At 49.6% G+C, this 15,957-nt stretch overlaps 1 protein-coding gene across 1 annotated transcript in view; it reads left to right on the forward strand.

Annotated features, from left to right (window-relative positions):
• The window catches only part of FARP1 (FERM, ARH/RhoGEF and pleckstrin domain protein 1), a 224,164-nt gene that overhangs the window by 189,303 nt on the left and 18,904 nt on the right, over window positions 1-15,957 (forward strand). Inside the window, exon 16 of the mRNA XM_023764187.1 lies at window positions 11,979-12,153. Coding sequence (XP_023619955.1) covers window positions 11,979-12,153 — 175 coding nt within the window. The remainder of the gene's footprint in view (window positions 1-11,978; window positions 12,154-15,957) is intronic.

The raw sequence follows: 15,957 nt of genomic DNA on the forward strand, positions 1-15,957 counted from the left end.
GCGGTGACTGGCAGGCGCTGAGCACACACTGGCCAAGCCACCCCCAGAGATGGATGAAGACCTGCCTGGTACGGGGTGCCCTGGCGGATTCTGCAGTGTGCAGAGCTCGGCTGGCAGCTGGTGGGGAGCTGGGCTCCAGGGAAGAGTCCCGCAAAGAGGCCCTCTGACCGGCTCTGGGCACACAGTTCCCAAGAAGGACCAGCTGCCTTTTTTTTTTTTTTTAAAGAAACTTGAGGCCGTTCCCTTGGAAGGAGTGCAGAAATCGAAGGAGGCAGGAGGACTGGAAGTGTAGATGTCAGTGAGCAGACAAGTCAGGGCTCAAGGGACAGAGGAGGGAAGGGGAGGCCCCTAGAGCTTTGAACCCAGTTGACTAGGAGGATGGTCATGAAATGAAGAGAGAAAGGAAGAAGCAAGTAAGAGAGGAAAGAGGAGCTTGCTTTGGGGCACAGCGATGGTAAGGGCTCCGTCGTGAAGTTCTGCAGGCAGTCGCTAGTCTCAGGCTTGGGAAAGAAATCCGCTGTAGGTGCGGGTCTGGGAATTATTCTCAAGAAGAATCCAATCTTTAAGGAAGAGACGGTTGCAGCTACAGAGCCAGGTGTATTGAATACACCTTTGGGGCAACTTTCCATCCATGGAGCTTATGGCAGAGCAAGAGCCAGCCAAGGCAATAGAAGACGCCAGCGAGACTTGAAAAAGCAAGAGGAGGGGTAGGGATCTGAGAGGAGGGGGTGTTTTGGAGAGTGCAGATGGAAGGGCAGAGATGGTTCAGGAAGGAGGCCCCTGGTGTGGGGGAGAAGGCTTAAGACAGAGGGCGTTCTCCAGGGCACAGAGATGAGGGGCATCCTTGAGGGCTTGAGGGCTTTTCTCTCGGGGGGTGACAGGCTTGCAGGCTGTTGTGATCTGGAAGTTTACAGGTGGACTGTTTTTATCTCACCAAGACACTGCGGCGGCTGAAGTGGAGTGGAGATGATTGAGTGGTCAGAAACTTTCATCCACATCTACCCCAAAGTGGAACATTTTTAAAAGTATATATTTTTATTGATTTCCGAGAGGAAGGTAGCGGGAGAGAGAGATAGAAACATCAATGATGAGAGAGAACCATTGACCAGCCGCCTCCTGCACACCCCACACTGAGGATCAAGCCCACAATGCAACCCAGGCCGGATCGAACCATGACCTCCTGTTTCATAGGTCAATGCTCAACCACTGAGCCACGTCAGCCGGGCAGAACACTTCAATAGTAGCCCCAAGGAACAATCATAGGACAAAAATAAATATTTTTCTCAAAAAATTAAACATTACCGTATGATCCAGTATTCCACGCCAAGGTATATTAAGTAATGGAACAAGAGACTCAGCAGATACTTGTACCTCAGCGTTCCTAGAGCATAACTCACAGTCATCAAAAGGTGGAAACAGCCCAGAAGTTCCCTGACGCGTCAATGGGTACAGAAGACGTGGGACACCCACACTTTGGAATATTTTTCAGCTGTAGAAAGGGAGCACATTCTGACACATGCTACAGCATGGACGCACCTCGAGGACATGAAGTTCAGTGAAATAAGCCAGGCACAAAGGACAGGTATTGTATGATTCCACCTACACGAGGTTCCTAGAGTAGATAAATACATAGAGATAGAAAATAGACAGTAGTTGCCAGGGGCCAGGGAGGGAAATGGGGCATACGAAGTTTCCGTTTGGGAAGATGAAAAAGCTCTGGGGATGGGTGAAGGTGGTGGCTGCACAACAGCGTGAGCATACTTAAGGTCACTGAGCTGTACACTTAACAATGGTTAAGACAATATATATATTTACTAGAGGCCCGGTGCACAGATTCATGCATATTGAAAGGAAATTAATTAGAAGGTGGCCGGCCGGGTGGGACTGGGCAAGACAGACGGACACGCCCTGGAGCCAACTTCCCGAGGTCCCTCCCCGGCTAGCTGCACCTGGTGCGGCCTGCGCCTTGAAGGGAGTCTGCAGGTGGGGTCCCTCAGCCTGGCCTGCGGGGATGGGGCCAAAACCGGCTCTCCAACATCCCCCAAGGGGTCCCAGATTGCAAGAGGGCGGTTCTCGGTGATGCACCCCAGAATCGGGCTCCCTCCTCTCTGGTTCCAGGTGTGTCACCTAAGAACTGCAGCTGCCAAGTCACCGCAGCTTGGCAGCTCCTGCGTTGAGCATCTGCCCCCTGGTGGTCATTGCACATCATAGCTACTGGTCGGATGGTCAGACACTTAGGCTTTTATAGAGAGAGATAATATGTAACCAGAGACCTCAGAACAGTGCCTCGTCCTGAGGGCCTCTGGCCGTGCAGTAACTGTGTGAGGTGCTGACCAGGTGCTTTCCTGCATGAACTCATGTGAAGCTCAGGGCCTGGATGAGCCTCGGGGCCGTGTGCTTGCTCACTGCAGGGTTTCCATTCTGACCGTTGGCAGCCAGGCCTCGGCGGGTCAAAGTGCACTGAGGACCCCAGTTTAAAGCTAGCACCATCCTTACATTGAGGGGAGAGCTCAGCTCTTATTGATTCAGACTGTGGGGGAGCCTGGGGTTTTCCAAGTGCCTTTTTCAGCTGAGGGCAGACCTCACAGCGCTCACGTTTCACTTTTTATCTTGTTCCTCATTCTTGGAGGCTCTTTTCATCTTCCATTATTGTTTTCCTTTATTGCCCAACAGTCTGGGAGGTCTCAGGGCTTTATACTCTTTCAGAAGTGGCTGAGGAAAGGGTGTTGGGGGCGGTCATCCCAGTCGGTGAGCTGCTGCACTTCCCACCCCCCACACCGAGGAGAATATGTTTGATATTAACACCTGTTGCCTGGCCCAGCCCATGTTTGAGTTGGGATCATTATGGAAAATGCTGGAAAGGAATCCCCGTGGTGGGCCAGCCTGCTGCCTTGAGCTCACTGCATGCACACCTGAGGTTCCCGTAGGCGGGGCCGGCTGGGATACTGTCCTGACAGGCCCCTGGGTTTCCTGCAGTGACCACCACCCACCTGGTCTCCCTCCACCGCCCAGAAAGGAAGCTCTACCTTCAATCAGAAGCAGTTTCTCGGAACTTCCTCTCCCAAAGGGGCAGTGTCCCCTTGTGGTTGAGACAGGTATTTGAGCCAGGCCTGAGCACACGCTGTGTTCCACACATGTGCACACACATGCACACACACCCTCAGTCCCAAGAGGCGGCTCCATCTCTGCATCAGGAAGAGCGGGTCAGACCTGGCTCCGTACTTTGTAAAGGTTGCCGGTGGCCGAGGCTGGCTTTGCCCGTGCGGATAGTGTACCCGACAGGAAAGTTTTGGCCCCCCTGAAGCTGATATCTGTACTACCTCCCACTTCCGCATAAGGAAAGGGTCTCATTTCTGCATTATCTTGTTATTGCCCAAGATCCACATATTTGTCAAGGCTGGTTGACTGTGGAGAATCGTGTCATCATTTTCTGGAGTAACAGTGACTGCCCCGGTGGGGAGGTCTCCTGTCGCCCCCGAGTGCATGTACAAGGGGCAATGAGAACTCGACTCCTTTTAGAGTAAAATCAGCAGCAGTGCCTTTCTCCTGGGACATTCTTGTGTGACCTGGCCCTCTGTCTGAGGGACATGAATGGTCCCCAAACAGGCTTTGAAGTCAGGCAGCTCTGATTTCGAGTCCCAGCGCCATCCCTGTTTACCACTGGGTGTCCTTGGGCACGTCACTGACTCCTTCAAGCCTCAGTTTCTTTACTTGGGAAGTGGAGACAGTGATATCTTGCCTGTGAGGGATGAAGGGGTTTGTAGAGCATTTAGCACAGTTTCTAGAACCTGGTGGCAGTCACCACACAGTAGCTAAAACCCTCCCCAATAAAAAATTTGCAGCCACCACCCTTCCCCCCCCCCCACCCGCCACCCCGCTCCCACTCTGGCACTGTCCTGAGAGCTACACTCTTCCTTATAATAATGCTATCAATAGAAGAGCCCGAGTTCTGCTTTTTTGTGTGTTCTGCATCAGGATCCATGCAAATCCTTGTGTCAGCAAACTTGGCCAGGGCTTTCTTTCGTTGATTCAACGAATATTTATTGCGTCCCAACTATATATCTGTCACTTCTCACCCTTCAGTGAACAAAGCAGGCCACAGTTTCCGTTCTTCTTGGGCTTGCATCCTACGTATATCCTCTGCTCTGCTCTGCTCTACTCTGTGTCCAGGAGGCAGCCAGAACCAGCCTGAGGAGATTGGGCAGCAGGGCCTGGGAGAGCACGAGCGTGCCTGTTCTATCTTCTACTTATGCCAAGACAGGAGAGCAACGAGTGTCCAACACTTCTCTCAGAACAGAAGTCGTCGTCAGTGTTCTAGAGGCGTTAAAAGAAAGCCATGGCTTTAAGACTGGAAATATGCATACAGTAAAGCACCTTGCTTTTTTCCCCCAGCATCTTTTAAAGCATTTTCCCTTAAATTCTCTCATTTGATAATCAAAACAGCCTCGTGGGATTACCCCTTATTTCCCCGATGGAAAATGCGGCTCTCAGAGGCAGAGGGCCTTGCAGGGAAACAGTTCCCTATAAAGCTGGGCAGGACTGCATCCCATTGCTTACTTCCCTGGAGGCCAGGAATGAACCCGGCGCTGGACAAGTAGTTTACTTATTCTCTGGTTCTGTTCCGGTAGAACTTATTGTGATAATGGAAATACTCTATGTCTGCGTAGGTCAGTGTAAGAGGCCCTGGTCACATGGGGCTGTTGTGCACTTGAAATATGGCGCGTGTGGCTGGGGAACTGGATCACTACGTTTCATTTTATCCTAAGTAAAGTAAAAATATAAGTAACCTTATGTGGAGACTGCACTGGGCAGCGCAGTCTGAGAGGCTCGGAGGGGAGGCACAGAGGAGTGGAAGAAAGACAGCGGACACACTCTTCCTTCCCCATCACGCCTGCACGCCAGCACCCTGTGTCCTTCGCCTCCCACCTTAGACCTCGAGTCCTTGAGGTGGTTATCAAAAAGCGGGATTCCAGGGAAGTGTTCTGAGCCTCCACTCCCGCTTCGGCCAGGACTGGGCTACTTCTCTTGTGTAAAAGCTTTTGTGTGAAGAAGATTTTCATTGGTTGTAAAAACAAAACGGTGCACAAAGGTTTCGAAGTCCCTGCCTTCAGTCAGTAGCAGTGGAAGTCATTGGAGTCAAGGCAGTGTGGTCTCCCTAGAAGGCGCTTGGGAGAGTACACATGCAAGGAAGATGAAGTTAGGACAAGACAGGTATTGTGGGTATCCCATGAGGGGAATCACTAATTTACATACATTTATTTAAGGTTTAAAGCTTTACATTTGTTTGTTTCAAAGGCAAGAAAGACGCTTCAGGGTCACCAATCTTCCCTCTATCTTCTGCTCCCCTCCCCCCTGCTCACTGCTGTCCACCCACGGTCCCAGGGATGGTGGTTGGTGGCGATGGTTTCCTTGTCATACACGTTGTCAGTCATATGTGAGAGCTAGCTTTTCTTGGATTACCTGCTTTATTCCTGACTGTGAAGTCCCCGTGCTCTGAAAGCAAGCTGCTTCTCTTAGAAAATAAGCAGGATATTTTCAGTTGCCCGAGTCACAGGTGGACACCTGCGGAGAACACTTGGGAGGGAGTGCTGTCCAGGTCACTGAAGAGTTGGAAACACTGTTTCGCTGCGTTTTAACATGTGGCTCATTCACAGGACTGATCCCAGGTGACCACATCGGGTCTCATCTGGGTCTGGTCCAGCCTGCCCATGAGTGGGTATAACTTTTGCTCCCCTTACTGAGCTGGGTCTGGGGTTAAACCACAGAAGAAGAGGAGGCATGGCTTTAAGCAACCCATTGGTGACACTGATGGGCAGAAAGAGCCGAGAGCAGGAAGCGGGCATGTGCCGAAGGTGCCGTGGACACGATGCTTCTCTTACCTGAAGCTGTCCCAGGAAACCTGAGCGCCTTGGCCCAGGGAAAGCAGCTCTTGTACAAACATCTCCCCAGCAAGCAGGGATGTGAGGGAATATTTACATGGGCTTTTCCACTCCAGGGATTTCAAAGGATATAGGAATCCAGCAAAGAATCTTGAAATCCACATATAGTGCATGTGAGTAATGTGTCCTATATCTATAAATAACAGTCATGTGCTGCATAACAACATTTCAGTCAACAGTGGACTGTGTATATGATGGTGGTCCCATCTATATATATAAAAGCCTAAGCGACCGAACGACCAGTCAACTGGTTGCTGCCAGCCAACCTCCCCCCTACCTCTCGTGGCCCTGATCGGCCCCGATTGCCGGCCAGGCCTAGGGACCCTCACCCGTGCATGAATTCAAGCACCGGGCCCCTAGTAAGATTATAATGGAGCTGAAAAATTCCTGTTGTCCAGTGACGTAGCCACGGTAATGTCCAGTCACAACGCATGACTCACACGTTAGTGGTGATTGATGTAAACAAGCCTGCTCTGCCGCAGGTCTGTAACGGTGTAGCACACAATATGTACAGCACCTAATACTTGGTAATAAATGGCTATGCCACTGGTTTATGCCCGACTAACGAGTTTTTTGAGATATCAGCTGTCTCTCCACCGATTTTTTGCATTGAGTTGGCAGAGTAATTTGAGTTAACAAGCTCCTTAATGAGCTCCTTAACGAGCTCGGCCTCAGAACGAATTAAACTCGTAAGTCAAGGCCCCACTGTAAATGGCTATGCCACTGGTTTATGTATTTACTATACAATTGATCATTATTTTAGAGTGTAATCTTTTTACTTATATAAAAATAGTTTGCTGTAAATGTTTGACCAAATATAGCAGGCTAATTGTTAAGTTGACAATTTTGTATGGCCTGCGAATGCCTTTATAAATACCCAAATGGCCCTGGCAGAAAAAAGGTTCCCCACCCCTGCTGTACAGGCCTGTAGGCCAAGAGCAGTGCGCTGTGCCATCTAGCCTAGGTGTGTGGTGGGCCATCCCATCTGCGATGCGTGTGTAAGGGCACTCTGCGATGTTGGCACAGTGATGGCACTGCCTAACCACGCATTTCTCAGGAGGTATTCTAGTCATTAAGCTGAGCATAATCTATTACTCTGGCTAATTTGTTAGTTTTTTTTAACCTCGCCACCTCCCCACCCACATATTAATGGAAGATTGGTTTTTATTCACTTATTTATGCATTATCCTTTTACTTAATATAGATACACCAGCACAAGTAATTTTCTTTTTCATTTAGAATCATAGAAATCATGAGGATGGGATGTTTGTTTTGCAAACGAGGCCTCTGACAAAGTTAAATCTATTTTCCCAGGCTCAGGGAGCACCCAGGTACAGCGCCAGGTGAAAGTCAGCCCTCCAGCTCCCCAATGCACAGGCTGCTGTTGTGTTTCCTCTACTGAGATGACTCTTCGCTTTGCTGGGAGGAGAAGGGGAGAGCCGCCTGTTTACTAGCAAGCCTAGATTCACCCTTGGCTGCTGGGAGAGCCCGCGTCACTCACTGGTCACTTTCCCTGTAAAGAATCTCCTGACACCAGAGGGGACAGGGCCCTAGGGTGCCTGCTCCCTAGGCGGGGGTTGTATTGCCTGCAAGGTCATCAGCACACTGCACATTCAGTTTCTTTTAGGGTTCCATGTGGATTTTATATCGACCTTGGGAGTGCAAAAGGGGCGGCAGAGTGGTGCTTTATCCCGTTGGCCTGGCCCCCCATCTGCATCTACAGCCAATAGACAGGCAGATTAAAGGCCCTGCGAGGTGGCCCCGCCCTGCTTGTAGACAGGTAGCCGGCCTCGCCGTTCGTTGGTCAGCAGGCCTTCCAGGGAACTGGTCCTCGTTCTCCTATCCTTTCCCTACTCCTTCCTGGTCTGGCTGCTGCTGAGTTACTGACCAGCTCACGTAGTAGTCAATGAAGCATTCCGGAGGGTCCAAGTCTCAGACATGCGGGGAGTGTGGGAGGGGGGGAGTGGCGGGGGACGCTAGGGCGGGGGGGCTATGCGTGTATCTGTTTTCAGCCCTGTGCTGAGACCACATGCTGTTGATCCTGGGAGTGCATGAGTCATGGTGAGGATTCAGAATGTAGCATCTGGGAGGCTACTTGGTACATGGGTTTCCAAAGTGAAATTGTCAAAAGAATTTTCAGCTTTGTTGCCGTGCGGTAATTACACACACAGCAAGTATGTGGCCCTGCCTTCTAAACAAGGGCCCTTTTCTTGTGAGGTTACATCCGGGGGATGTTCCGGAAGAGTTGTAATTACTTTTTCATGTTCCCGATAAGAACATGACCTTTTAGCTCTTCACAATAAAGCACATGCTTTGGGCTTGTGGGTTTGGTGGCTTTAACATGTAGAGGAAGTAGAAACATGATGGAATTGCTATTGGAGGCAGCGGGAGCTTCGGGCTTTGTCCCCTTTCCCATGGCCTGACTCGGATGCTGAGCCTTGCAGGGCTGGGACGTGCGTGTGCTGCAGAGAGGAGGGGAGGGGCGGGCGGGTGGGAGGCAGAGCTGCCTGCACCAGCTGCATTACCTTCACAGGCCCAGCCCGCTGATATCGGTCTTCCCTGCAACACGTGACTGGTGATACTGACCCAGAGCAGTTGCTAAAATGAAAGATGCTACAGACTTAGAGAAACAGATAGGGCTCTGCTAGCAAGCCTGTGCAGGAAGAATGTCCCCTTTGGTTTAGGGTTTTAACATCAGAACATTTTCTTTTGATAAATTCTTGGCAAGAGAAGAAAGGAAGTGAAGTCAGGGAAGTTTGGCTTCCACCCTGCTCTCGGTCCCTCGCCTGTGTCTGCGTGCCAGCACTTCGTTTTCCCTCGGGCCCGGCGTTATCTGTGCAAGGGAGTAAATTGCTCGTTGTTCATGGAAGCCGGAGACCCCCGTTTCTCCCCTTGCCCACCCAATCCACGCGACTGTCACTGAAATACCTAAATGCGTCCTTCAAACTCACAATCTTATGTGCGTTGTCAAATGGCATGCCCATTTGAAAGTTCAGGGGTAGACTACCTAAGTCCCAGATAATAGCTGCATTCCCACAAACCAAGTCTAAATTGTGTCTTGCCTCCTTCGATTGATGTGTGGCATTAATTCAAAATCAAGTCATCTGGCTCAGTTGCTGGGTCCTCTTTAGTTGTTCAGGCGTGGGGGGAGTGGAGGGGGGCAGTGGGGAGAAGGAAGGAGAACCTTCCAGCTCCTAGAAGCTGTGTGGTAATGGGCAGGTGCAGGGGCCGGTGGCTGTAAACAGCAGGAAGCCGCCGCTCGGGCTAGAGCTCCTTTCTTCTCCCAGCAAATTCTCAACAAACCCAGTCACACATCAGGATCAACAGAATGGCCAAACAATTAACTTCTCCATAGCAATTGGATGAATAACTACCAGTGTTTGCCCAAAATCCAGAGGTCCCTCAACCCTGCAGCCGATGGGGTGGAACACTGTGCGGTGATGAGCAATGGGCTGAGGACTGTCTCCACAGCAAAGCGGAGTCTGCGTCAGGAGCATTCTCCATTCGGGGGTAGAATCTGACTCGATGGGTGTGGATGCGAGACACGGAGGAGTGAGGATAATTGAGATTTCTAGCTTGAGATGGGGGCAGAACAGGTACATCATTAAGGAAGAAAATGTAGGAAGAGGATTGGAGGCAACAAGATAATTAACTCTGTGGAGCCTGTTGAGTTTGAGATCCCTGGGGGGTCCTGCATGTAGAACCTTCTGGAAGGTGTAATAAATACAGTACTTGGATCAGTAGGTACAAAGTGAATTGAAACCATGTGGCATAGGAGGATGGCATAAAGAAGTAGCAAGTGAAGAGAGAAGATAACCACCGAAAGAACCCAGATAGCCTAGGAGGAGCCTGAGGAGGGGGGGTTGCCAAAGACGGCTGCAGAACTGACCTACAGAGGAGTCCAGGAGCCTGGAAAGAGGCTTCCGGAAGCTAAAGAACAGAGAACCAGGAGGTTTGGGGCCAACTAGCCCAGAGAGGTTGGCCAGGGACCGGAGTGGTGCTGCCTCGATGGTTTAGGTCCGTGGTCGGCACACTGCGGCTCGCGAGCCACATGCGGCTCTTTGGCCCCTTGAGTGTGGCTCTTCCTAAGCCTTAGGAGTACCCTAATTAAGTTAATAACAATGTACCTACCTATATAGTTTAGGTTTAAAAAATTTGGCTCTCAAAAGAAATTTCAGTCGTTGTACTGTTGATATTTGGCTCTGTTGACTAATGAGTTTGCCGACCACGGGTTAGGTCATTGGGAGGGTAATGGCAATCTTCCCCAGAGGCATGGCAGGAGTGTCAAGGATAGAATCCATATTTCAGTTCATAAAAGTGAGTAGTAATTAGGGCAATCTGCTGGCAATGTGTCTTCTGGCAGCCAAGAGGAAGCAGAGGGTTGCGGAATGAATGCTACTTCCAGCTGGACGAGAATGCAGTAGGTTACAGAGAGACAGGGCTTTGGGGAGACACTGAAGCAGGGCGGAGCTGGGGGCAAAACGGATGCTCGCCCTTCTTATATTTTAGAGAAGCTTTAATTGCCAAATGGGTCTGGGTGTGCTGCCTCCCCTGTGATGTAATGTGCAATACATGCTCCGTTAGAACCATGGGGTCAGTGGTGTGGTGTGTGTGGTGTGGGAGGGCCGCCAGGAGCTGGGAGGAGCCAGCCCCTCTGGGTCTACCTGCCTGACTTTTCTACCCTGTGGTAGCAGGTGCTTTCCCCCCTGCCTCTCCTTCCCCCTCCAAGATGCTTGATGAGTCAGAGATGGAGTCAGGAGTTCTGGAGGCTCCAGCTGCTTCCGCTGAGCGGGAAGCTGTTTCTCTCGTCGCCGGAGTGTGCTAGATGCATCCGTAGGGAATCACGGCCCTGCCTGACTCGTGGGGCAGGTGCTTTTCCCACTCCGAACGCTTCTCGCTTCCGGCAGGAAGCGTCATATCCAGATTGTTACCTTTTCTCTTCTTAACTCGTTCCTTTCATTTACTAGTAAGTTGGCTTCTGGCCACTCTGAACAAATTGGTTCGAAGACATTAGCCTAGTTGGTTGTTGAAAATCATGCTTTAATCGTCTCAGGGAAATTCTTCCCTGTCATCAGGTAACGTTCACAGATGTGCAGCAGTGTCTTCGTGTGGAGTGTAGGCTCCAGCTCGACTCCTGGGCTCAAGTACAGAGCTCGCTGTCCTGTGATCACTGGCATTAGACAAGGGATGCCGTTTCTTTGTGCCTCGAGTTCCTCTAGCTCTTTAATGCGGGTGACAATGGCCCCTGCCTCATACTCTGCCATGAGCATTAAATGCACTCAGCTTGGTGGACTGTGCTCAGTAAGCACTAGCTACTGTTATTATTACTTTTTTCTCTGCTATTTAAGTCTCTGGATTACCAATATCAACTAAACTATAAGGAATATGAATATATACCCAAATACTTGCTGAAAATGCCCACCCAGCATGTCTGGGGGGCCTTGGTCCCTCCCCTCCCTGCCTCTGTACCTGGGACCCTCACCTTCCCTTCTTCTGGATCATTTTCCCATTCTCACCTCCACGCGTGGGTCTCCTGCACGTTCTCATTTATGCCTTTCTCTTCCCGAGGGCTTTTCACACAGTTCCGTGCATGCTTCATGCTAAGGGCTCTTGGGAGCAGGAGCCTTGATTTTTGAGCCTAAGTCTTGCTTCTTACAAGTCTGTTAGTCCCCATTGTGGGGTGGACTTGGTTTCTTGAGCTTGTTACCACCGCGATCTCTGTGCTGTTCCAGTGACACTAACACGTGTGGATGGCGGGGAAGAAAATGTAAAATGAGACCAAATTAAAACGGTCAGAAAATCGTCTGCCCCATGTCTTCCAAAGTGCAAATGGAATTCACTGTCTGCAGAATGACTGGGGTCATGGCACAGCTTCCTGCCCGCGCTGATGCTGAGGCACCCAGAGCAGGAAGAGGTAGAAATGGGCAATTGGGAAGGAAGACCTCAATTTTGATACGTTGTGACCTAGGGCTTGGACGTTTTCCAGTTATGTTTTCAGTGCTCACCCTTTGGTTTCCAATCCCTTGCCTCTGCCTCCAGGGAAGGCCGCTCAAACGCCCACATCCGAGGAGATTACCAAAGAATTGGGGACGTCATGCTGAAGAACGTTCAGGCCATGAAGGTGAGCTGCTTTGGGGGCGGGGCAGCCCTCCGTAAGCCTTTCCACGAACACGCGGTGCCTGGTGTGACCATCCGTGCCTACCACAAAGTGGGGTAAACTCTTCTAGCCTTTCTGGATCATTTCATTTTGGCGCATAACAGAAAATCCAGTTACTTTGGGGGAAGAAGCACTTTTGTACAAAAGCTCTGTGTTATAACCAAGACAACAGGTATTTTTAGCAAGCAGGTCATTCAAAGCTGTGTAGCCCTGGCCGACGTGGTGCAGTGGTTGGAGTGTCGTTCTGTACAGTGAAAGTTCAGGTTCAGTCCCCAGTCAGAGCACATGTGGGAGGCATGTCTCTCTCTCTCCTCTCACTTCCTCTCTCTCTAAAAAAACAAAAATTATTTTTTTAAAGACAAGATTTTTTAAAAATTGTGTAAACAAAGCTTTGATTGACTGAACATTTCATTTTTTGTCAATTGTTTTGGCTTTGTAAGCTTGACAAAAATACTGGTTTCAAAGCTGCACAGCAATTCCAGTCAAATCTGTGACTTTAAACAGTCAGTGTTCAAGGCAAATGTATCTGTAGCCATCCAGCAGTATCCACAGTGATGCGGAAGAATGAAAACTTGCCCGAAGAAGTCAGTGCATATTGAGTCAATATTCTGCCTCGTTTTTGAAATCAGCCCAATCTCTTATATCTGAAACTTTCATTTTTGCATTTTCATTTTAACCCATGAGTAATTCCTTCAACATAGAATATTTTAACTCACACAGTTTATCTTTTGAATACAAATACATCTACGTTCGCATTTTAAAGCAACTGTCCTGTATCGTGGCTGCCCAGATCCTGTCTAATAACCTTAACTAAGAACTACTCAGAGCAAGGTGCCAACCCCCAGGAGAAGGCAGGTTGCTCATACTTTCACCATTTCAGTCTGTCCAATCATTCGTCTGTCCATCTATCCATCCAACCGGTACTAGCTGAGGAGCTACTGCATATAAGGCACTCATGGAATAAAAGTTACTGTATTAATTCCCAAAAAATCTGGCTAAATTATTTCTAGTTCAGTGTTTTCCCTTCAGAATTATATAATCTCATGAGATAGGATGAGGGGAGGATTTGTGGGGGAGGGGATGCACTGCACAGAAAAGCTTCTCAGGAGATTTCCTGTTTCTCTTAAAGATCAAGATATTTACTTGCCCTTTGCTGGTTGGGCTTATTGGTTAGGACGTTGGCCCATGGAATGAAAGGTCATGGGTTTGATTCCAGTCAAGGGCACGCACCTCGCTTGCAGGCTTGATCCCCGACCCTAGTTGGGGCACGTGCAACAGGCAACCAATCAATGTGTCTCTCACATTGATGTTTCTCTCTGTCTCTCCCTCTCTCTTCCATTCTCTGTAAAATCAATGGGAAAAATGCCCTCAGGTAAGGATTAACAGCAACAAAAAAGATGATTTAACAGACCCTGAGATATAGCTTTCTTTTTCAAGGGGTTCGAAAAGCCACACTCCTCTCTTTAGGCAATATCAGAGAGAGGCCATGGAACTGATCAGGATTGCAAAAGTCCATGCAAAAAAAAAGTATCTAGGGTGTTCTATAACTATGGTATTGTTAATGTCACAAGTGAGGTTGCCGTACAAAACTCAGATGTAATAGTAACAGACATCTTTTCACTTCCCATGGTGGTTTTTAAAAATTTAATATGTATTATATAATAACTATAATATATAATTCTATATTCTCACCATCGTTGTGGGGGCACATACACACACACACACACACACACACACACACACACACACGCTCACACACAGCCTCCCCTTTTACTAGTACATCTTGTGGGGCAAACTTGCTACAACTGATGAACCAATATTGACACGTTATTAATTAAATCCATAGTTTACATTAGGATTCACTCTTTGTGTTGTACATTCCACGGATTTTACCGAGTGCATAATGTCACGTACCCACTGTGACAGTGTCATACAGGAGTTTCACGGCCTACAAGTCCTCTGTGCTCCCCCTGTTCACCCCTCACTTCTCCACCCCTGGCACCACCCACCTTTAACTGTCTGCAGGGTTTGGTCTTTACAGAATGTCACAGAGCTGAAATCACTGCACAGCCTTTTCAGGCTGCTTGTGTCGCTCATTAAAAACACCCGTTTGTTCTCTTCTGTGACGTGTTTTTGTTGGTGTTGTGCCTCCCAATTATTTTCTTGTAGGAAGCCTCTTCTCCCAGGTTCTGCGCTTTTCCTCGGCCCAGTTGGGACTTTTGCCTTTTCTCAGTGTGTTCCCTTCATCTGAGATCATAAGCCCACACTTACTCCCTTCATGGAGGCTGGGACTCCGCCCTGGGCCTCTGGGGACAGCAGTGGAGACTGGCCGTTCATTCCACTGCCCTCGGGGACCATCCCCAGAGCACCCCTGTTCACAGCTCTCCTTGTGGCCCCCTCCGGCGGCGGCTGGCTTCCCGGAGAGCTGACATTCAATAGACATCCAGCCTCCTCTCCATTCACATAGCACCTAAGACCTAAAAATAGACCTGATTTCCACTCATAGCAGTTCTTTCTCCTCAGTCTGGTGAGTTAGCGTTTTTGCATTTAGTCAGCTTCCTCTGCTGTGCTGGCGTTTTCCTTATTGTGCCAATGCCATGAGGTTTATAGCACAGAGCTCTGTGCAAACAAAACAAAAATAGATGGAGAGGCTCAGAGAGCCACTCGCAGACTTTTGGAGGAATTGGGGTTTTTAAAAATTATTGTGGTTGTTATTGCTGGTTGTAAGGAATTTTTATGACGTGTGGAAGGGAGCAGCAGAAGATGCCGAAGCCCAGGGTAGCACTGTTGTCCCCAGTGTTAAGGTGATCTCCTGCTTGCACTGTCTTTCCCGCCCATTCCAACCTATGTGTTTATCTGCAGCCATAGAGGCTCAGCAGGGATGCGGCCCTTACCTCCGGCTGTTCCCAGACCCTCTCTCTGCACAGGACTGAGGGAGCTGGGCGGGGCTCCAGTCCCCACCCGAAAGCCAGAGAGAGCCAAATCGTGACTTTTGGCCCACGCAGTGACCTTCCACTGGAAACATCTGCCCATGTGCACAAAGGCACTTCAACACAAAGAAAGGAGGTCCTCGCCTTTCACCTTGACCCTTCACCCACCACCCAGGCTGGGTTGTGTATCTCCCCAGGCCTCCACCTCCTGGCCTGTCTGCTTCTTAAACTCCTGCCACATTACTCCTTCCTGGCTCTTTTCTCTTTCCCGATGACTCGCCAGCTTCCTCATGAGTCTCCTTGCCTCCCACTGAGCCTTTATACCAGCATTTATATTACAGCCAGACTGACGGGCTCACAACCCTCCTTGTCTCTCTGCGGTTGGGAGGATACAGGCCAAACCCTAAACCTGGTGAGAAAGCCCTCACACTCTAGCCCTGGACAGTCTTTCCAGACCCCTTCTCACCGTTCTTCCGATTCTACTCCGCGTTCCAGTGACCGTGCGCTCACCTCTTCACGCACTCAACCCTTGCAGGACTCCTGCCTCAGCTGCTGCATGCGTTGGTCCGTTTGTCCAGTAATGCATGCAGGCCACAGACATTTACTGAGACCTACTGTGTATATCAGGCCTTGAGGATGTCAAACAGGACTGCCCATGTGATAGCATTGCATTGAACTACATGCATGCACACACACGCACACATATACGTGCACCTGCACACACAAGTGAGGGCATGTATAACTAACTGGTGGAATCCAAATAAACCCTGAGGGTTGCACCAGTGTCAGTTTCCTGGTTGCACTATTGTGCTATTGTTATGCAAGGTGTTACATTCGGAAAGCCAGGTGAAGGCGCATAGGACCCCCCTGTACATTTCTTTGCAACTTCCTCGTGAATCTATATTTTTTAAGAAGTCACAAAATAAACTGT

This window comes from Myotis lucifugus, unplaced genomic scaffold (assembly GCF_000147115.1).
Source record: "Myotis lucifugus unplaced genomic scaffold, Myoluc2.0 scaffold_320, whole genome shotgun sequence".
Classification (NCBI taxonomy): domain Eukaryota; kingdom Metazoa; phylum Chordata; class Mammalia; order Chiroptera; family Vespertilionidae; genus Myotis; species Myotis lucifugus.